The sequence below is a fragment of the Rhea pennata genome, chromosome Z, assembly GCF_028389875.1.
Source record: "Rhea pennata isolate bPtePen1 chromosome Z, bPtePen1.pri, whole genome shotgun sequence".
In the NCBI taxonomy this organism is placed as follows: domain Eukaryota; kingdom Metazoa; phylum Chordata; class Aves; order Rheiformes; family Rheidae; genus Rhea; species Rhea pennata.
The window spans coordinates 50,730,685-50,755,142 of record NC_084702.1 but is presented as its reverse complement, the minus strand read 5'-3'; the positions used below and the strand labels follow the sequence as shown (position 1 = coordinate 50,755,142).

The 24,458-nt window shown below is 35.3% G+C and overlaps 1 protein-coding gene across 8 annotated transcripts in view; it reads right to left on the bottom strand.

Annotated features, from left to right (window-relative positions):
• MEF2C (myocyte enhancer factor 2C) overlaps positions 1-24,458 on the bottom strand; it is a 131,309-nt gene that overhangs the window by 73,532 nt on the left and 33,319 nt on the right. For 6 of the 8 annotated variants that reach the window (XM_062599583.1, XM_062599589.1, XM_062599582.1 and 3 more), the window contains one exon: positions 6,041-6,238. In XM_062599583.1, coding sequence (XP_062455567.1) covers positions 6,041-6,094 — 54 coding nt within the window. In that variant the 5' untranslated portion in view covers positions 6,095-6,238. Of the gene's footprint in view, positions 1-6,040; positions 6,239-9,789; positions 9,838-24,458 lie in introns of those variants that run through there. The other 2 variants (XM_062599585.1, XM_062599584.1) reach the window with 2 other exon arrangements.

Below are 24,458 nucleotides of genomic sequence, written 5' to 3'. Positions count from 1 at the left end.
TTCATCTCTATCAAATACACACTAGCTAATACAACCTACAAGAAAGCTGACTTTATTCTGTATCCTATCACTACTTCTGGCAGGTACAAATAGATGTTTAGGGTAAAAAACATGTTTACTAGTTCTGTGCAGCTAAAATGTTCGCAAGGTAAAGGTCAAAGAATATTTCATTCCCTGCTGAGCAAATGGTCAGGAAGCACATTTGTCTGCATTTCCTGTCATAACAGGAAGAGTGTAACTTCTTCCTTTCCACAATGGCTTCAGTTCTGCTTCCCACCTCCAGCTCTTTCTCCCTGAGGGCTTTCCAAACCATTCCTTACAAGACAGCAAGGCTGTGCCTGAGTCTGCATTAGTTTTCAGCTGTACTATGTTGGCAGATGCCTCATTTACCATCGCACTCTCTTTATTTAGGCTTCTTGCTCGCACTTCAAATTATAAGTAATTTGATCTAAATATTTACCTTACACTAATTCACTCTAAATTATACTCAAAATATACATTTGTAATACAAGCACACTTAAATATAATACATTCTAGAAATTCATGATTCAGTTCAGCATGTATTTTAAAACTTTAGCTTTCAGGTAGTCTGATGCAACATGAAAAGTGCTATCACGGCTTTATCAATCAGTACAGCTTGAGAGGCATGAAAACTTGGGGTGTATTCCTTGCCTACAGAAAACTAACTTCCCCTCTGACCAAGGCCTAACTGTAATGATATATTTCAAAGATATGGCTCATCATGTGCTACCGAATGTAAGCAAGAGGGAGGATTCTAATATGTAAAAGATAAAGAGAATATTATGTTTAAAACAAAGGTTCATTGAACAGAATGATGCTTAGCTGCACTGTTAAGCATTTATATTTTCATTTCATATTTCCCTAGGAAGAAAAAACAATCCTAAAATCTCAGATCTTTTATAAAATCAAGACATCGCATCAGGGAAGATTGAAAATATCAGGATACTGGTAGAAAAAGGTTTCCTCTTTAACTTGCACTTGTGTTAGCACAAATGTGCAAGGCTCTTTTCTGTTTCTGCAGAGAAGGTTCTGATTCAGCCGACAGTTTTTTACTCTTTCCTTTTAGATAGCACTGAAGCACAGATAAAAATAGATGCACATAAGTCTGAAATTAGTTTTGAAACTAGCAGCATGCAGTATCGAAGTCAGTAGAACAAATCTAGGTCTTCCTGCAAACGGTCACTTCCCTCCAGGATATTCTTCCCCTGCCCCATAACCTCACTTCACTCATCTGCCTTAATTTGTTCTCTGCTGAGCTGATAACTGCAGTGAGTCTTGCTTTATAGCTCTACAGATTTGCTGAAATCAAAGAATGATAAAAAGTTCTACACATGAAAATGTTAAGCAGCGTTTGTTATTGTAAAATCCAACAGAATTAGAGACAAGCTACTTTAATAGAGTGTTTTAATATTTATATGTCTTAATATTAGAGTATACACTACCTATGATATTTACTAACACTTAAACCCCCAGCAACTCATTACAAATTGAAAGAGACATTTCAAACAATGTGTGCAGAAATTAGCTAAGTCAGCTGAGTTTAAATTGGGAATCTCACAACAGCATGCTTCACAAGCAGAAGAATAATTTAAAAATGCAATGATCAGAGGGATAAATGGTAGATCACTGTATAAGACCAGATCTTTCTTGATTTTAACGAGAAAAATCAGCATATTAAAAGTAAGAGGGCATTCTAGACCTTCTTCCAGAATGTCACTGGGTCAGTATGCACTCTTTCCTAGGTCAATGTGCCTCTGAGTTTAGCTCACAGACCATGGATTTAATGAGACATTTTTTAAGTGACCTTATATAACAATAATACAATATCATTATATTTATTTTAAACTTGGGCAACCCTGCCTGAATTGGTATAAAGACAGTTTCAGACGATCCCTCTCTATGGTAGACCACAAAAGATCCTAATTAAAACTAACAGAAATGTTTCAAAGTGATGAAAAATAAATAGGAAAAATTTTAAAGACTTTTCTGAGGGGGACGAATGCAAATTTTCCTTCCTGTGTTGGCCGTAACACAGGTAGCTGACAGTTTTATGCACTTAGAGAAAAAAACACGAAAATAATTTTCAGCCATGTTTTTACAAACATCCTTCCTCTTTTTTTCAAGCAACCCAGAATTTTTCACACCCTTCAGATAGCAATTCCTGCACAAGGAACTCGTAGCCGTTAGAAGCTTCCGACATTTGATGTCAGTGCTAGTATTTTTGGCTACTAATTCTATTGCTGGTGCCACTAGTATCAAGTATGCAGCCTACACTGAGGAGCTGTTCACAAGGCTATTACAATCTCATAAGCCTGACCAGCTCGACCACAGATGTCTTACTGATGTCGCTTTTACCAAGACTATATTATCCACTGTCACAATAATATAAAGAAAGTCTCTGGTCACATTGGCTGCTTATAGCAGGATTCTCTTTAAAGTTTTAATTTGCATTTAATACCATGATGGTAACCAAAATACACACTTAGTCTAACACTGGCAGTTATTTATATTCCTTCTGCCTGTGGCCTAAAGTAGAGTGAAAGGGAATTTTTTGGATGGCTACGGGCATTTCTGAAAGTTTCACAACTAAAGAGAATTTGGGATCACGCACAGAAGACTCAAACATCCTTGCCCACTTTGTCACCACACAATAATTATGAGGCCAGGAAAATATAGCCAATTGGCAGCCAATGTGAAACGATATTAAATGAATTGCACCTCCTAGGTATAAGCCTGGATTTTGCACTCTCTGAAGTCAGTAATAGAGCTCTCATGTGCTCCAAGGTAACAGGACTGGGCCTCTCATATCTAGGCTGCAGTAGTTTTCCTTTAACATACTTCAAAGTTTCAACAATTTCAGGAAAATGTGCCCATGTTGCACATTTCTGTGAGGTCTGCACCCAGAGACATATGATGATTTAGACTGTATTAACTTACATTTTATATCAGGATGGTGAGTACGGTACACAAGTCTAATGAACTAAACTTGCTTAGAAGAAATCCTCTTTTAGGGAGGGCAGCACTATTTCTGTCCTTCCCAATCTGCTCTCACAAGCATTTTGAACAACAGAGCAGTCTCCTACCATAGGAGACAGTGGTGTGGAAGAAAACAGCTGTTTGCTGATAGGATGAATGTCCTATGGTTAACCTGAACAGTTAGTCAGGATACTGGGCAAATAAGTGGAACAGCAAGGGTAGAAATCATCTTCCACAGGCTTTGTAACAATTACAACTCTTCTGCAGAAACTGTGTTAACCAAACAGCTGCATGCTTCCAATGGGAGAGGGCGGAAGAATTCAACTATTGCTATATCCCTTGGTTCTGATTCATGCTCCATCTATTTTCTCCTTGTATGTGCTGCCCTGTAGAGAATTTATGTGCTTGAAAAAGCTGAGAATACATGAACAATGTACATCGTATTTCCATCTAACATTCCTTGTACTGTAAAACCACACTGTTTTTGAATATAAATAACAATAATGCAGTTTAAAGTAAACAGATTTGCTGCTGTTCTTGCAAATACTTTCCACTGAGGTAGTAATAAGGAGAGAAAAACAGTCTTATAAACTGAACAGTCTTCCTTCCATGTCATGGTAAATGGAACTATGAATAAGTTTTGCAGAACTATGCCTCAGCTGGGGTCTTGATTTTTTGTTAATCAAAATTTTTTTAACAGATTTTTCATCTGCAACCTTTTAATCTAGTCTAAACATTCAAATAGATTTATGACATCAAATATGAAAAATAGTACAGAAATATAAGCCAGTTATTATTTAAAGATTACTGTAAGAATATAAATTAGAAAACTAATCAAATGATGCAACTTCCCACACAAGCAGCAATAGCTCCTCGAATATATTATATTGTAAGAAACAATACGGCTTCTAAAAGAGTATGTCTCATATAAACTGTTTAAAGAATGATCAGCTATTAGTGAAAATCCATTTGTATTTAATCATTTATAATGGCTAAAACTCAGAAGCCTGATCCCACAGTCCAACTGAATCAATGGAAATCTTTTCACCAAATTCTCTGGGCTTTAAATCAGGGCACTAAATATAAAGAGGACAAAACCTAGTAGAAGCACTTTCTAAATTATGTTTCTATATATTAGTAGAAATGGGAAGCAGATTCAAGCCAATTATTTTATGTTGAGGCTAAAGCACAGTGAACTGTACCTTCAGCCTCTCAGTGTATCTGGCTAATAAAAACTACGGAAATTATCAAACACTAGCAAGGTAAGTGCATTAATACTACAGTTGTTAATATTCCAGTGTTGTATTTTTATTGATAATTATTCATTCTGGAATTCTGAAATTCTACAGTGAATGACTTAAATGCTTGCTGTGTTCTTTTTTAAATGTAAATTTACTCTTCTTAAAAGATACCTGATTGACAGAACTGAGGGCTTAAGTAGGTCCAATATTTGAGTAAACATGTTGAGACTGAAGCTATTGTATAAAGTAACATTACTAACAGCAAAATTTTACAGCTTTATTTACAAAATAATAATTTAGATCCACTTTGAAAAGAAACTATGGTAGTACGGAAGAGTTCAAAAAACCAGAGTCTTAATGGTTACTGGTATACGCAGTTAAATATTTCACATCCAATTTCAATTCCAGGCTACAAACCAATTAAAACAAATATGGTGGTGATTTTATATTGACGGATTTATTGCTTTTTGGCTTGGCCCACAGCAATAAGCAACCTTTAGGGATAATACAGACTGTATCCCCCATAAATCCTTGTATATTTTTTTCCTTCAAACTTGGTTTTCTGCCATGAAGAATACAAGTTACTACCCACATTAGAGAATTTACAAATTCTAGGTAAGCATACTTAAAAATTACAATTTGTTGTTATGTTAAGATTATTCTGGTATTTTAAAATTCTTGAAGTCTAACAACAACATAATCATTTTTTATAAAACAACTTGAATATGTAAAGAAAATAGGCCAAATGAATATAACTAATATATTAATAATAAGTCAGTATCAGGTGATTAAGAAACAATTACAGAAAATTACTCCAAAATTGCAACCACATGTATGCAGAACACTGGACATAGTGTTAAATAATTTTAATTTCTCACACTTGCGAATCTCCAGGTTTTTTCAACAAAATATCCATCAGTTACATCAGATATAAACAACAATTGCTTTTCATTGATTTTGTTTTAAGATGCCAATTCCTGAATTTTCTTTTTCTGAAAATAGAAAAGCAATTTCTCTAAGTTATGATCATATTTTAACTAACAGAAGTAGTGTTGCTAATATGTGATGTTCAGCTACTCAGCCATTTCATTTAAAACAGTGATAATAATTAATTAACCAATCCTGGCAGACCTATTAAGCCATTGCATTGGTAGGGGAAACTTTGTCTCATGACTGCAACATGCCACTATTATTGGATGTTGGGTTTAGAATGTGTTATAATGCACAAATTCTTTTAAAAATCCATGTTCAGATAAAAAACACAGATTTTTTATGAAGTACTGATATTATTCTATGCAGGCTGTAAATATAAAAATATTGCAAATGTGTAAAAACACAAATAATTTGAATCTATGAATTTAAAGGAAAGTCTTGATGCAAATAAAGTTGGAGTATAATAGTTCAAAAAATACAGTACTGTAAGCCCTAAACAACTGTAACCTGCCTGTAACAATTTTCAGATGCACTTAATCATATATATTGTTCCCTGAAGTCAAAGGGACTACAGAAAGGACCCAAAGTAAAGTATTCTCATCAGTCTTTATAGAATCAAGGTTTACATTAATATATTCCTAGCTACTCGTGTTATTAGACTTGAAAAAACTATATGTGAAGTTTTTGTTTGTTTCCAAAAGTACCTGTTCTTTGACAGTCTTCCATACATTGCGTATATGTGTACATGTGTATATATACACACTATACGTATGCATGTATGTATATAAACAAAGTTACCACCCTCTTAATTATTTCTAATAATGTCATCCTATAATATGATGTTCAAATACATTATTTTCGCTACTCACCTGTCTGTTACGTTCATCCATAATCCTTGTAATCTGAATCTTTTTTCTCCCCATAGTCCCCGTTTTTTTTTCTCTCCTTCTTCCTTAAAATTATGTATTTTTCCCTTCTCTTTTCTTCCTCTTTCCCGTTTCCTCAAAACAAGTCTCCTTCTTCAGCACTTGCACTACTCAGTTCAGAGTCCCCTGCATCCGTTCCTGCTAAAAACACAAAGGAAATCAAATGTTACTACAAAATTGATAATCAGATGAAAGTTACTATTGGGAGTTAACCAAGTATTCTAATTATAATTTAGTGTACAAGTTAATTATAATAAATATTTACTGAGTCTAAAAAGTAGAGTAATGCAGTGGGAAATATTTAGAATGTAATTGAAAGGTTTCTTATATGAACAACCCTACAAATCCCTAAAAATCTATAAAAGAAATGAGTAAAAGCACTGAAACGCACATTGCCAAAACTTTAACAGAATTAGGTATTTCTAGTTTTGAGTATTACACATTGCACTAGTATGAAAAATTACCTAAATCAGAGAGCTAATGAACCTTTCTGTACCTATGTATGCTAAGCATCCCAGCTAATTCATTTCTGAAGAGAAAACAATCTTGTGTTTTGACAGCAGAGGTGATAATGTCCCTCATTATGCAAATAGGATGGTCCTTTATTAAAGTGTTATTTGATGTATGAAAAACATCAGTGAGTTTAAATCCAAAACTTTTAAACTTACTCTTAAGGAATATAGACTATGCAAATATTACTCAAGACACTTCAATAAAAAAAGTTTTGTGTTTCTCTCATTTCATTTCAAAATAAATACCAAGTTGTTCTGGTGATTTGTAACTAGCAAACATGTACATCTTTCCATATAAGAATTTTTGCACAAGAAGCCAAGTTTCTTGTGATACAGAGTAATAAGGACTGATGATAACTGAAGAATGTTTTAAACAAATATTTTCATGGATTTAGTAATGAACTGATATTAGCTCCCTGAGCCTTACAATAATAGTTGAATTGCAAAAGTAAGGAAAGTAATATGTAACACAAAAACAGATGCAGTAAGCTTTCCCTATTTCATAGAATGTCATAAATCACAATTTCTAACGTGCAATATAATTTTAAGCAACAAAAGACTAGATAACATATAAAAATACATAAATAATGTTCAATTGTACTAAAATGAAAGTCAGCTGCTTATGCTTCTCCGTTTATAACCTTTTTAACCATATTTTTATATTTACATGTTTTGAATATAACAGGATAGAATTCTTTTAAATACAGAAGAGAAAACCAATCTGAAAATGAATCACTTTAATTGAATTTAAAAATTTTTTATTTGGTTCTAAATTGTATTAAAAGTATTTATTCGGTAACCAAAATTTAGTAATTTTAAAACAGAGGTTGGTATTTCCTTATTTATTTTAAGCTCATAGTCTCACAGCCAACCTGCTAAATTCCCACAATATGTTACGTAACACTAAGCCGATGTCCTGGTCATTTAATCCATTATTTGGCTCTAATTCAAAGCTACTGAGGTAGAAAAGCTAGACTTCACTCATTCTGATCTTCAATTGTCTCTTGATTTTTTTTGCATATATTAAGCTTGAAGCTGCTCAGTGTTTTATCACTCTAAGAAAAAATAAGTAGTTAGCTGGAATTTTAGAACTACCCAGTATGATATAATTAATTTTTGGGGTAAAACAAAATTTCAGGTATAACATTCACTACCTTTCTGTACATGAATGTCACTACATCACTCTAAATCCTTACTGTAATGCGGGATATGGCATATAACATGCAACAATTCATATTGTCAACATTATAAAGTGTAAAGATTGCAAAAAGTTTTTTGCTGCTTTTCACCTATTTTAAAACAGTTCAGCAATTTTTCACTGCTTAAAAAGACAGAACAGCTCTTGATCATATTTATCACAAAAATAAAAGTGCACGACATATTGAAATAAATTAAGTAGAAGAAATGTATTTATACAAAGTTTTTTTCTAAACACAGCTAGGAGACAGTCTTATCTGATATTCAGTGTTGACAAACAAACCCAGGCTAATTTTAGAAACAGTTTTAAATTTCTTTGGACCGGGTTTCTTTCCTGTTTTTCCTATAGTCTTACCTCTGATACAAAGAGCAAGTTAGAATGGTGTTTCCCATGCACATGCAGGACCCAAAGGAGTCTAACAGGCTTTCTCTGTAACAGTAAGCCAATATGCTAATCCACAGCAAATGCATATGGAACAATTTCCTTTCCTTTCATTCAGCTGAAGCCGGTGGCACTATCGGCTTACAGCACTATGCCTGCCTAAGCTCTTATTCACTTGAAGGTGGAAGGTCAGGGTGGACAGATTAGAGCAGTGGTGACAGGGTTAGCACAGATGAGAGCTGCTTTGCAGATCAAGATTCTGGTGCTGAATGAGTGCAAAAAAATCACTGAATACTGAGAAAAATACCAGGAAGAGCACACGCAAATCTTAGTGGAGCAGCAATGTGGCGAGTCCCTCCCACACACTTATTCAGTTCCACATTTGAGACATCATGACATCCACATTAAGACACACATCAGTTTCTATATTCCTGTCTTCAAAAAACAAAAACTTTTATAGACAGTTTAGAGTCAGAACACTTAATTCCTATGATCTACACAAAATTATCCTAAACTAATCCATGTAACAGTTGATGAGCTGAATTTTGTTCTTCATTACCTGGAGCAATCCACTAAGTACACTAATTTTACTCTAGAAGAAAAATAGATGAATAGGAAAATAAAGGTGAGGGAGCAAGGATGACTGTTATTAAAAATTATCGTACAATCTGAGAGAAGCTGAAGGAGAAAAAAGTGTGTTAGATCATATATATCCAGCATACAATTTGTGAAGAACTATAATTCCACTTTTGAGAGGTAGCTGGTTACATTTTCTTGAATTCATAGATGAAAAAAGCGCTCTCATTTGCTTTTTGCTTACTAGTCTAATTTCAAATAAAAGCTATTCCATTTGTCTAGCAAATTTATTTCCTTATTTATAATTTCTTCTATTTTTACTGCAACTAGAAACATACTGGAAATGCCATAGTACTCTACATCTGTCTTATTACTTACACATATATCTGCATACCAACACACGCAGCTTTGTGTGCTTACTTACTGTGTGTTTGTCTATAGTCTGTTCATTTCTCTTCATTAGTATGGAGAAATATGCATGTACATACACGAAAGCAGACTTTTTTTTTGATTTCAAATGGATTGGATTCAGATGAGTGAGTCATGACATCTGATTCAAGGGTGATAATCTTCAAAGGTAGGGTCAACTAGATTGTAAAGAACCATGGGGACCAACAAATCTCCAAGGCTGTTTTAAGACTTCAGTGATGCTCCCAATACTTTTTTTGAAAGTTCTTGCAGGATTAATGATTACAATATTAAGTATTTAAAGTTCTTCTGAACTGATTGAATGCATTTCCCCAAAACAAATAAAGCACACTAGCTAGAAAACTTGAAAGTACTACAAAACTTAAATAGTACTGCAGGCTTTCATTATGCAAGAGAGTCTAAAAAGGAACTTAAAATAATTCCAGAAGTTCTGTTGAAATAGCTTTCCATATAAAAGAAACCTTCCAACATAATGACATGGTTACATGTAAACAATTTGCCTTAAAAGAAATACATAGTTACATGCTGTGGTGTTACAGTCTTCAGCATTTTTTCTTTTTGCAAACCCAAACATTGCAAAAAATCAGACCGCTTACAAAAAGAGGAACTTCATTTTTGGCGGGCTTCTGTTCACTATATGATTTGGCAGAGGCAGTGGGATAGCTGACGGTAGATAGATGTGAGCCTTGAGATGGACAAGTGCTGCAGATCATTCAGCCGCCCCTATCTCCCTTTCATACATTCACACACACACATACACATGCAGACCCTTCCCCCTGACACACACACGCGTGCACGCACACACACACACACACACACACACACACACAATCCCTCTCTGCAACACAGCAGACTCTCGATAGAATGGCAGGAAACACGCACAGAGCGGCCGGGGAAGGATGTGATGTCAGCAACCACGAACAATAAAAGGTGTAAAGGTGCTTCCTTCCCTAAACTGTTCCAGAAGTGCAAAATGGGAACCAAAACTCTCCACTTCCTTCTCCGAGCAGAACTGTCTGAATCTGCTCTGCTGCAACACCCCAGACAGAGAGCTCTTTGAACAAGTCACACCAGGGGCAACAAGGAGAATCAAAACAGGAGAGTCAAAATATTTAATTTCTAAACAAGAAGGCAGCCAGAGCAAAATTAAGTTAAAATGTGCTGGGAGTTAGTATTTTCATGGTTGCTTTACAAAAGAAACAAACTTGCCATAAAGATGTCTCTGTTCCATTAAATGGCTTGCGTTCTCAGTGGGTTAATTAGATCAAAATTAAAGAATCAAACCAACCCTTTTTTATTATCAAGGTGCAAGGAAACAAACAAAAAACGCTGTCCTCATTCTCCTATCAGTCTTATCTTGAAAACTAAATGTCAATTCAAAGATCAGCAAGATCAGTGCAAGCCTTTCTGTTTACTCCAAAGAATTTTGAACTGGATTCTAAATGAAAAAACTAAATTAGCTACTTGTTTGATGGAAAAATGGCCACAAAAACTGTAACAAAACCATGAAAAATCTGTATCAGGTCATATGTATCCAAGTAAATTTGTCACTGAAATGTTATCTGTAAAAGCCCTAGCTGATGAAGTGCCAAATACAGACAGCTGCAGCAATGAGACATGTAGGCAACCTGCATCAAATAAAGACACCGATCACTTCAAGTCTGTCACTCAGTGCTGGATAAAGTTGCAATAAATACAGAAAAGGGTGAAAGTAACATTCATCTCTGGTATTACTACATTTAGAACAGCTGACTTTACATTCAAGGTAGAAGTGGTCCTGCACATTCAGTGCAGTTTGGTAGCTTGGGCATTACAAATGACACTGCTTGGCCCATTAAAAGAAACTTTATGACAAAATTACATATGTCATCACCACAGCAATACATCAGTAACACAGAAATGGCACAACATACAGTATGGTTGTCCAGGCAGAAAGCCATGCAACAAATGAATCCAAGTCATTGCATGGTTTCAAACATCTGTCCACATACTCTGATTTAAAAATTAAACATAACCTACTTTTACATGTTTTGATCTTATGGCCAGACATAAAAAGATGTGGAAGGGAGCTCATTTTAATGTCCTACATTTAAGTCTCAAGAGTTCATGCATTTTTCTACCGGAGGTATAAAACAAATACTTAAGCCATCATGGTTATAACATAATAAATGAAACACTACAGACTATTAGAATATGTCAGACTGGGAAAGGATGAACATAAAGAATATTTCTGAAATCTTCAAGTACTGAATTTTATTAATCTTATCGAAACTGAAACAAAACATATTTTGGAAAAGTAACATTCTCTACCTGCTAACTTGCAGAGTGCCTTTAATTTATAACAGACAGGACAATTCAAGGGTAATAAAGTTCTGCATCAAGCAAAGAGAATTAACTCACAATCAATCATTTAAATCATTATTTTAATGTTTTAGAGAAAAATGTAATAATTTGATCTGAATTAATATTTCACTCATTTTACTGCTGGTTTTGAAAGTGCCTGAATTTGTAAGATTTTATTCTCTAATTGGTACACACAGTGTTTTTTGAGTTTTTGGGGGGCTTTTTTGGAGTGAGGGATGGCAGAATGCATTTATTTTTAACAATCTCATTTGAGGAAGATCTACTTTACTTGTTTTTCTCATTAATACTTGACTGTATTTCCGCAATAGTGATAACATAGAAATGAATTTCAGAAAATTCCTTTTATAGATTCCTTACTGCTAATGTTTTTTCCTCTTTTTCTGCTCTTTTTCAAGCTGAGAAGAAGACCAAGTTACTGTCTTCTTAATCAATGCTATTATTTGTGTGTGTTAGGAGGAAGTGACATGAGAAGATCTAGCATTGTGAAATTTTTGCAATTTGGAGTTGAACACATCTAAAACTAATGCTAAGAATATTTTCAACTCCCTTGAATCAGACAATTGAATTCACTATAGCTTACAACTGAAGTACAGAACCAAATTATCTCAGAGCAAGAACTGAAGCTGAGCAGATGGAGGAGTTTCAATTGCTATTGTTTTGAAAAGTTCTCCTCTGAAGTTTTTTTAGACAGACAGAGCGCTATTTCTAAAACACCTCAGAAGCTGCTCCTAGTAGTAGTCTTACTACCATCTTACCACAAAACTCCTTCTGAAAAGACTGAGTTATCCAGACTCTGAATATATAATCTGTAAGCACTTAGCAATTTAAGCTGATCCACACCTACAAGAAAAGGAGAGGAGTGACTTCAGCTTACCTTCCAGATGATGTGCTGAGTGTTGTCTATCAGGCCTAAACCAAGCAGCGTTTTCAGAGAGCAAGGATATATTATACTAAACCTGGATTTGCTGATAAAGATCCATTAAAAGAGGCCAAAGGCCTTCCAAGGGACTGTGGAATCTGCCACAGCTGGTGAGTCATTCCTTGCAGTGGTGCACCAAAAGAGGAAGCAACCACTAGAAATCTAGATGAAAACTGATTGCCTACAGTCCAATAAGAACAGATATGTGCCTGCTATGCTTGATGAAGAAAGGAAGGCTTGGCTAGTCTACAACATTTTTGAAGATTGGATGAAGAAGAATATTTGATTCGTTAAGCAAAGTGTGCAGGCAGTAATGCATATTTTAAAGGAAACAATTGAGTGAAATGCTAGTATACTTAAAAAAAATGTGCTCATGAAAAGTTGACTTTAAATCTACCATGATGAACAAGTTATATTTCAATGTGAACCCATCACCTGGTTCAAGAAATGGAAAGCAAACAGTCTGGAGGGACAAAGTTTACCAGTTCAGGATTAGGCTCATGATTTACCTATGGCAGTTAGACAGACATAATGGGAGTCTGACAAATAAATATGGAATAGGATCCTTGAAATGCCTGGGAGACTGGCTCAAGCATAACATTTTATTGAATCAGACAAGCTAATAATACAAGGGAATAAGGGATTGAAAACTGAATCACCTAATTGGTCTGAAATAGAGACAGTGACTAGGAATGTGAACCTGTCTGAAAATGGAGCAGGGAAACTGGACCGCTGGAATTTCAGCTAGGAGTCTGGATAGTTTTGAGCTAATAATTGGATTGGATTTCATTATAGCTAATAGCTGTGTAATAAATGTCAGGAAAGGCATTTTACAAATTCAGTCTGTCACTTAATGGGCTGGAGGAGAAAGGGAACTATTTCAGTGGTCAACAGAGTATGATTTAGCATTTACTGTGTTCAAAAAGTCTCTTGGAACTACTCTGGTCTTTGTCTAGCTATATTTAAAAACGTGTTTCATACTGAGTAAGATACTAGTGCTTATAGTTTCAAGAGATATTGCACACAAATACAAAGGACTTTGGAGACTGTTGGCTTATTACGGGAAATGTCTAAGATCTCTAGAGTTAAGTCATTGCATCACCTGAAAGCAGCTTCTGGCAGTGGTTACATCTAGATTTGCAGATTTGTTACTAGTGCTTGCATGTGAGGAAGTGTGTGGTCAGGAACATGAATCCCCACAACGGCTTTTAAGAGTCAGGAATCCTGAGGGGGAACTCCAAGTATGGCTGGAAAAACTTATGCACTACGATTTCAAATTGTAGTTTGAACCTGGGCACAAGTGTCTGGTAATGCTGATACCAGTGGCAGACAGTTTTAGATTCTACCCTGTTCAAGAAAATAAAGATTGCTTGCCAAAATGATTCTTCCTTATCACAAAAGATGCTTGATTACCTTTCATAATTTACAGAAATGCAAGCAAACTTGGTACATCCACTTAGACAAGAAAGCTCGAGATGGTAGTCTCTAAACTATGGTCAACAATCAGTTTTACAGCAATAGACAGACATAGATAGAGAAGAGAACTGAATTTGGGGGAAAGCAGCAGGACCTGATCAGTTCTACATAGACTATGTCTCCTTCTGCTTTATCATACATATTTGCAAATTAAACATTTCAGGAAGGTTTTAGAAAATTTTAGGAATTTTGTGGCACAATTCAACCGGACAGAGCACAAAAAGAACACAAAGTCTCTAAAATACTGAGCAGATAAATGCTTGTGCACTGTATTTGGTTCAAGGACTAAGCTGAAAATTAGAAAGGCTCATCCAAGGAAGTAGAATATGGACAGAATTCAGGATGAAAGAACCTTAAAACTGGGAACATAACCACAGAAATTAAGAGCTGAAAAAATGAGATGTGAATAAGTGCCTCATTAAAAGAAAATGTGTGGGCCTTTCCCTGATAGCAAATTCAGAAGGAACATTGTATAGAGGGCTGATGAAAGAAAGCCTTTCCAACATGATCAAACTGAAAGTGACACAAATTGTCAAGGAAAAACTGGATGCAAATAAAATTGTTTTGGGTAAGTGACAGAAAAATATACATTGACAGAAAAACTGTTTATTAAGATTGTATAACTTATTTTTTTCTGACTGGGAATGTTGCTTATGGTGTTACCATTTTAAGATCTGTTGGAGTAATGGCTGGAAGATGAAATAAGATACAGAGGGTAAGCTTACTACTGATGAGCATAACTTCTATGTTTGTATTGACCTGGATACTTTAATAAAAGGTAGCAAAGAACTTTGTTGGGTACTTTTTTATGGAGGTTTGTGATCTATGACTATGAAAGAGAAGTACAAAATTGAGAGAAATTGTGAGAGTGCTCAGTTAAAAGTAATACCGGGAGTAGAGTGCTGAAGTAAAGCTAAAACGGCGAAACAAACAGCTTTTGAGCTCATGAGAAAGGGGGCTCAAACTGGGAGCTGCACATTAATACTTAATACTGCACATTAACTAATGCTTGTTATTATGTTTAGAGACACACAACATTTCTGTTGTGATAAATGATATTAAAAAAGTACCGAAGCCCCTTGTCTGTTCCTTGCCCCAGTGGAAACAACCTGTAACGCCCTGAATTTGGCTAGCTCTTAAAGCCAAAAGGGGGCAATCTCTCTTAAGGATCTGAGCTCCCATGGGTGCTGGCTGCCCAGTTCAGCATCCAGTCAGGAAACTAAAACAAGCAAATACGAAGATATCCTCCAAGCGGATATCCTTGAACCACAGAAATTCCTCAAAATATGACCAAATCTCGGGAAACCAATGGAGGTTGTGAAACCTACATGTGTCAATCTGTCAAGCTAAATAGCTAATAGTTGCTGTTATCCTTTCCAGGCTTGAAGGATTTGATTCAGAATGAATTGACTATTATTAATGTGTCAGACCTTTATTTATTTTGTTTTAGTGCATATTTTTTTGCATCAATACACTTTATTTTATACGACTCATCCAGACACCCACAACAATCACTGACATGTCAAAGATGGACTGACTCTCAGATAGCTATAATTTTAAATTCAGATAATGCCACTGATTTCTGTGAAGCTACTCCTTCATACTAATGCAAACAAGAGAACAGATCCATCACTAGCACTGAAAGGGAAGTTAGACAAGCTTTGTAGGCAGAGGTAATATTGAATATAGATTAACTGAGTTGGAAAAAATAAATGGTCTGTTGGGTGCACATGCCGTTCTTCGGATCCTTCTTGGATCCACAGCGTACCCCAAAGCTCATCTCTAGTCTAATAAATTATATTACCTCTGCCTAGAAACCTTCTCTTGTTTATGCCATTAGACCATCTCAGCTACAACGATACTGCCATTGAAACAGACGCTGGCTTTCCTACAGCACAGACCTAAATGCATAACTTTCATGTAAATATATTTATTAGCTTTCTAAAGCAACCTAAGACTAATAATACATCCTTCTTCAGGCAATCATCTCTTAGATAGGAATAGTCCTACACAAAGATGTCCCACTTCTCTCTTCTCTTGTGTACACAATTCTAGAAACACACTCTTTTCCTTTTAATTCCTGACCTTCCCAGAAATGTCAAGAGTTAAATATAGTTATTCTGAAATGTGAAGTAGACTGCACAACATGGTGGAGAGCTGCCGAGCCACTAACTGTTCATTCATTCAGAGTAAATGTTAATATGATAAATATGAGTATAAAAAGTATGACTCTCCCCGAACTCACTGCTTGCCCAGAGACAGCTGCAGGCTTAAAATTAAAAAAAAAAAAAAAAAAAAAAAAAAAAAAAAAAAAAAAAAAGGTCAAGGGAAATGTATCAATCTTCCCAATGACCATGACAGCTGAAAAGTCTACATTAATGCTTCCATTCCCACTTAGGCATTTTTTCCCAAGGACGAAAGGAGATGAAATCTATGTCAGGTACATAATAAGGCTAATAAAAAAAATGAAAACACCTGCATTTCACTAAATAGGAGTGAGGAACTGACTCTCTCTGTGAAATATATGTCTTTTTCTAATGACAACGCTCAGAAATTAGGACAGGTTGCTGCTCTTAACTATACAATGTATACACATTCTAAATAGCAATACATAAACCCAGAATACATCTGTTCTAATAAAACAAAAAGAAAGAAAGAAAAAGATACTGGCACCAGTATAAAAAAAGCAATATCTATATTGTGATTACAAACATCTAATATCCCTTTTAAACCGCAGGACAGAAAGTAACCCTTGTGTGTATATTATGTCTCATGTGTAGAATCTGGCATGTTCAGGATGAGGTATTTGTTACAAAAATGGAAGGTTCAGGCTACTGAAAAACAAAGTGCACTGCCATACTTGTTAGTGTTAGTACACCATCGTTCATCTGCCAAAGCTACTTGATTCCTCCCTCCTAGCTGTATCTTGACAAGAGGCATCTCTCCATGCTGGAAGATCCAAATACTCCCTGCTGGTTTGGAACTAGAAAAGATGCACAGACAATGCCACAAGAAAGAAAAGATAACATCAAAATTTCTATGCAGGAAAAAAAGGAAAAAGATGCCTAGTGGAAGATGAAATGGGCAAGATGCCTGAAACAACTGGCTTCTTTTGCCTGTTGAGGCAGGAATTTTTTTGTTGCTGTGCCCTGGTGGTATATTCTACAGATCTCTCTGTCCTTTTTGGTGGAGAAAAGGGCAAGCAATAAACATATTTGTGTTAATAATATTCATGAGAAAGAGACAGAACTGGAAAAACATAAGATATATAACACACTGATGATTTACACTTTGATATGAAAAAGACCTTAAAGAGCTGTGCTGCAGATATGACTAACCCATCTTGGATCACTTAGAAAAGCATAAAAAGTCCCACCTAATTTAGCATGCTGTTCAACAACATCATAATTCACACTCAGTTTTTGAAAATTATGTTAGGTAATTAATATGTATTTTCCACAGGTGAATTTTTGCTTCTAATTTTTCATGGAATGGGAGCCTAATAGCTCTAACCTCAAGTCCTGCAGAAGCAAATTTTCTACTGAAACAGAAGGTGTTTACCACTGAGGTAAACCCAATGCTGCTTGGAACTACAAAAGCCACAAGTGAGCATTATGGCCTGCCTACTGAACCCCAGCTGTAGCCACTCCATTAGCACATGCAGCTGGATTTATTTATTTTATTTCTTACACATACAAAGCACATTGCATTTGGCAGTACCAATGCAAAAAGTCAGCATCCCTGACAAATATCAGTAGAAAACAGACACACAAAATGTGCTTTATTTGCACAGGGTAATACTGCACAATTTGCTTGACATTCTCTGTTCTGTCTTCAATAAGCATTTTTTTAAAAGGATCATTGCCAACATTGCTCATTTTATTATTGTCCTAGAAGCATGCTGGGGAAAAAAAAAAAGAAAGAAAGAAAGAAACCCACCAAAACACAATCAATACAAAGATATATTAGTTAAACCTTTTCTGTGGCCTTGAATGTACATTATGTTTTCTCAGAAATGACTCCTTTCTATCTCTATTGATATGCAAGGTGATTTCTGACAAAATATTCTTAGAAGCAGAAAGCTGTGACGAAATTATTAGGCCATATACTGTAAAGAATTGAATCTATGGTTAAGACACAAACATGACTGAGATCTGCTCCTTTCTCCACCAGTTATATTTCATGCCACATTCATTTTTGACTGTTCCTCTGCTGGAAACCTGGAGATAAGAAGCCTGGGAATTTACTCATGCAAACGTTCTGAGAAGTAATTAAGGTGAATATTTATTACACAATACTGAAATTCTGAGTTCTGTTAGTAAATATACTATAAGTCTCATCTGGCATAGTCAGTGAGTAAGTAAACAATTATCATTTAGTAGGTTTAAAATATATGAAAGCAATGTCAAGGGCTAGATTATGATCACAAAAATGTCAGCATCTGTGTTTAAAATTACTGATTTTAGAAAGTTATAATTATACATTTAAAACATTTATATACACATGTTGTTCTAGCACTAAAGTCCTTTATGCTAATGTATATCTTCTTGAAATAAAGATATTTGACAGTACTGTCATACAAAGTCCAACATGGTACGCAGCAGATTCATCAATTTCCTGTTTCTTACTCTCTCTCTTACAGCATCCTAATCAACCTAATTAAAGCTTCGTTCATTTGAAACCTCAGATGACAATTTGTTTAACTCTATCCCACTGTGGTCTTTTTATAAAGAGAATTAAATTTGATCTTCTGACAGCAATTATTAAATGATCCCAACTGGCCCCAATTAAGACACATGGCTCACAGGCCTCAAAATCCAATAAAGTGCCAAGCCCTCTCTTTCATTTGTACATCTTTCTTTACCTTGCTTTATTTTCTTAATGCCAATTTAGCTCATCTTACCAAGTAGAATTGAATGCCTTGTGCAGCCTAATTCAAGATACAGTGTATCAGTTTACTGCTACAGAGGGACCCAAGTGGGGAGAACATTCCTGCAGCCATCTTCTGAGCCCCCTCCCTGCTCCAATTCACCCAGCTTCTAGTAACGAGAAGTGCTTTAATACGTTCACTGTGCTGCACATGACCTACATACGCCGACTTTTAAACCACTGCATCGAAGGAGCAGTGATGAGAGAAAGATATTAAATAGCTGTAGTGTGAGTTTTACACTACTTACGATTCTCCTTATAATAACACTTTTCTTTAAGTAGTTCCACTTGGGTATCATCTCTCCAGAGATTCAAAGAAATGTGACAGTCATGTGTAATTCCTGAAGTTAACCTTTCTCTACCCTTAATTTCTGCTCTAATTTTTCCACATACCTTCAGTGGTATGCTGTGAAGAAATGTTCCCATGATTTCACGTAAACGCAGGTAGCCCCAGGATTTGGAGCTCATTGATTGTGCAGTACTCCAGGGAAATAGCTGAATTAAAACCAGCCTCATGAGACTGAAGTAGCTTCCATACACATCTGGCTCTTCTTATTCTAAACTCTAACACCTGCCTGGAAATTTAACCCCCATCATTTCTCTGAAGAACAAACGGGACAGATTTATCTACTGCCATTTGGTTTAGGTCAAAGCTGAGCTGTGTGATGTTCTGCTAAATTAATTGCAGTGTAATTGATATTGTTTGACACAGTTTTCTAAAAGATGATGCTCTATCTACTTTATGACCAGACTGCTTTCCATACAATAAAATACACAAGATTTTGTATTTCTGCACATTCACCCTAAATACAGCTTTGAGAAACAGCTTATTAAAATACAGCATAGATTTTCTATTCCAATATTTGTAATTAATTGCTATAAAAGACAAGATCATGCACACAGGCATCATCAAGAAAGTATGCAAAAAGGAAAAAGACTCAAAAAATACTACTTCCATGTCTTTTAAGTCATTAAATATTGTGGAAAATATTTTCTACGTATTTCTTCCATTCACATGCTTTACAAATGTAATCATGGTATTCCTTAAACACAAAGGAGAGAGAAAGACACTAAATTCCAATGCAATATTTCCTTTACCCGCAGGAAGATGTGCAAGTTTATGCAAAGCAAAATTAGACACATTTCCTGTCCAGCAGGGAAACACACTTTCCTTTGTAATATTTAAGAAATTAAAGTGATACAATGTTATATTTAAAAAAATTATAAAAATACTGTCTTTTAAAGGCAGACAATGCTTCTACTTCCACAAATTCTATGATTCCAGTAATTTTTAACTGTAGCATACAATAACAACTGACACAGAATTTCTAAGAACTGCATTCAAATTTCAAAAATCTAAGAGATTTTGAGTATACTGTGCTGTAAATTATTTCTCATTGAATTCTGATAATCCCATAAAAGATGTTAATTTTAGATCATTCTCTTGCTAAAAACAGCAAACTCTGAAACAGATTTAGTGCAAAGAGCTGAAAATATCCTGTGGAAAAAAGTCTGTGCAGAAATCAGATCAACCCAAATCCTGCCATTACTCAGCACTAGAGTGACGTGCAGATGTTTGTAGTGGTTTAAGGAGCCAGCGGGGGCTGGAAACTCTACGTACTCAGCTCCAACATGATTGCAATTGAACCTCATCAAAGTAAGAGCTCATAATTTGTCACAGAAAACAGCCAATTAACATATGTTAGAAAAAGGCTCCCATAAAGATAATATATGATTAAAGATCCAATGCAGCTGTCACAAATCAAAATTCTGCATTTTAAAAAGAAATATCAGTCTGTGTTTCTGAATGTTTACATTGATAATGGATACTACATTTTAAAAATCTATGGGAAAAAAACCTAATTATAGCATTTCCTCAAGGTTTGGGGTTACAGCTTAGGGAGATCCGGGTCCTGAAGCACTATTTACTTTCTGACTGTTGTGCTGTAAATAGATAAGATCCTCCCTAAAACACAGCAGTTATTTTGTTTTAGTGCTATTTTAAAAGACAGACCTTCATTGTGAGTGAGGTGGCCTTCATTGATACACTTTGTTGTCAAGACATTCCTCTGAAAACACAGCATGCCCTTATCTCTACAAAAAACACAGTACTGTAAAACTGTGCACTACCGCCCCAGGGCCAGCACTGTGATCGCAGTTATGCACAACCATGAGTAAAGCTACACTGCAGCCAGTTCCATTATTTGGCATTCACACTGGTGAAAATAAAATCTGAACCTAGCCCGTAGCCATTCTTAGAGTAAATATCAATAAAAAAGTTTTCACACGTGTGGATGGAAAATGAAGCCTGTTGCTTTATTAACACATAACTCTGACTGTGATGCTGACTGCTAAGTATTCTAAACAGTAATCTATGTTCCTTATATTTTGCACAGCAATATTTTAATTATTGAAACACTGTCTAGTTAGGCTGCTATATTTTTTGCAAATATTATCATTTTTTTCCTGCAATCATTTACATCCCTTATGTTCAGTCAGTAAACTCTGAAATTATTTGAATAGTACTTTTTTGTGTGTGTGTGCATGTGTGAGCATGTGTGTCCTTATCTTGACATCGTGTTGTAGAAGGAAGTGCTTCCTCTTTTCTATTTGAAAGAGACCCAACAAAAACAAAGTTTTGAAACTCAATAGTTTGACTGGACATTAGTCAATTTATTTTTAAAAATGCTTTACCTCATATTCAGCCAAATTTAAATCTCATGTTGATGGATAAAATAAGAGACAAATTTTAATCCATGCTAACAGAGAATAATATAGTAGAGATACAACTCTCCATAACTGGAGAATGTGATGATTTTAAGGGCCTTTTTTCCTTCTAAATCCCTTTAAAGTTTTCAAAAATGCTGTTTCCTTTAACACTAGAGGCTATAGGATGTGTCATCATGATAAAGTTAAAACATCCATTACTACACTGGTACTGAATCATCTGTTGACTTTAAAGCTATGGTTTCAGAGGTCCTGAATAGGCATGGAGTTTTTATATGCTAAAACTTAAGATGCTGAGAGGTTAATAAGGTAACTCAGAAAGGTTTAAAGCTACTCTTATGTGAAAGACTGTCTGAAAAAGACCAAAAGCACTCCACGTTTCTGACCTATTTACATGATGCAAGATGTCCTAATATTCTTTAATAATCTTCACTATGTTATATTAAGGTAGAACAAAGTATTCATTATGAATCACTGTACATTTTAACAAAACTGTGTGAATAATGTTAAGGTTATGCTCCCTTTTTTTTCTCAGGAGTGTGTTCATTGATTCCCAAGCAATCAGTAAGATTTTTGATTAAGATCTCAGAAATAGCTGAAAATCCCAAAGCTTCTCTGCTGTTGAAACACTCACGTATCTTTGACTGTCCTCAACTAATGACAGTAAACTATGCAGCCTCAAGCTAAAGAGATTAATGTCCATTCTGCAATGAATAGACAAAAAGATTGGACAAAATCTTTTTTAATACCAACTACATTGTTACTGCTATTAAAGAAAATACACTTTCAGCCCTAGAGACATTTTGAAATTGAAAGAATAGAATTCAAGGTACAAATCAAATATTACTTCATAAATGTTATAGTAAACAATAGTCAGATGAGAACTATTTTTTTCTTGCAATTTTTTGTGGAACAATAGTACATACTTTTAAGAAGTCAGCTTCAAATTTAGCATTTATTCCTGATGATAAAACTGCTTTACAAATCTGCTGCCAACGGTAACAGCAGAATAATAAAAAGTAAGTTCCTCATGGTAAGGAAATACTGTGTCAGAGTGATTTCCTATTCTGTAAACCTGAATTTCCTTTCTGCATAGCTAAAATCAGATAAGTTTACAATTAGATCGAACATAAATGAAAAGTAAGTATCAGTCCATTGCTCTTAAGCAATGTTTTCCAAGCATAATCACCAAATTGAGTGTTGTTTACTTATCACAGTATCGCAAGCTCAGAAATCTCCATCATCCTTTTTTAACTTCAGATTTAACAAATTCTACATAATGAAGTACTTTCAAGATGTTCATCCTCCTATCTATCCAGGTTGGGCTACAGAAAATTAAGTGAAAACTATAAAGTGAAACTTTATAGGGTTTCTTTCCCAATTATTTAAAAAATCTGATTGTTGAACATTGAAATAGAGTTTCTGAGGGTAGGAAATGCAGTATCACACTTGCTGACTCTTTCTGTGCGTATTTAAATTTGCAGCAATTTTTTAATTCATTTGAACAATAGCCGTGTTCAGGCTCTGGATAACAACAGACATCCAAATGTCCAAGACCATTCTAGTTCCAAGGATGCTGAATCTGTACGGTTTCCCCCATGCCTCTACAGCATTATCCTTTCTAAATAAAAGAAAATTCTCCTAATGCCTCTTGACCTCTCTTTTGAGTAAGTTAGACAATTCTGTAGAGGAAAGATGTGTAACCATGGTGTAGAAGGCTCTAGATCCTGGCTACGGAAATGCTGTCTGGTAACAAAGCATCATAAAAATGAAGAGGAAACTTTCAAAGTGCTTCTTATGATTAAAACAAAAATCTTTATCAGTCATGGAAATACAAAAGTGTTAGTCTAGTATATTGGCTACAAAGGAACACCGAGGAACCTAGGGCTCAATTTTGCAGTTTTGCACAAGATAACTGCAGAATATGTAGAAAATGTTCAAGTATAAATTAGAAATTTTAACTATGACCATAATCTTTACTGTTAAAAATTCTAAGTTACAGAAAACTTAGAGGAATACTTTCAAGTCATTTTTATCACCCAACATTCTCCTATACCAGCTCATAGACTTTTCAACATCAGAAGTTAAAGACAAGAATAAACTGTTCTATAGCCTTCGTTAGAAGAGCTTGCTGCGCAGTTGTCATTTGTTTCTTGGCTCCAGTAGATGGAAGCAACTCTCTTGCTGAGTTTTAAGTTTAGTGCAGTTTCTAGACTGCTTTTTAGGCCAAAATCTTTATTTTTATATTTATTTTGGTGTCTGTTGCTCCTTTGAAGTTAGATTCCCAGATAATTTGTTCCAGTTGCCAGATCAGTTTCTTCAGATGAGAGCCATGCGTTAGTAAGTCTGTAACTCCTGCTGAAACCTCTTGCAGGGATAAACAGAGCCTGTTGCAAATCCACATGGGCTTGTTTCTGGAAACCTCCCTGCTGCATGTTTTGCAGAAATAATCACTGATAAGACACATGCAAGAAAGTGTTTGTGGTTGGGATTCACGTATGTACAGATTGGTACTCAGCAATCTAACGGTATAATGCCTTGCCAGATAAAGAACAGTGGAAGGTCAAAATTCTGCACTTTTTTAATGGTTTGGTGAAGCACTAGCCAGTGCACTACTCCCTTCCCTTCACCAGTCAAAAGTATGCTGTCTATGACATGTAACATCATGCCCATGGTGGGCAGATATTAGAAGGAATTTAAATTTAGCATTAGACCACAGGCCACTCTGCTTAACCTGATTTGTTGGGCAAAAACCAGAAGAGAGCAAGAGCACATGGTCTGACATCACCCGAGCAGGCTTGAAAGATTTCATCAAAAAGAACGAGACTTTGAACCTGCCACAGACAAAAC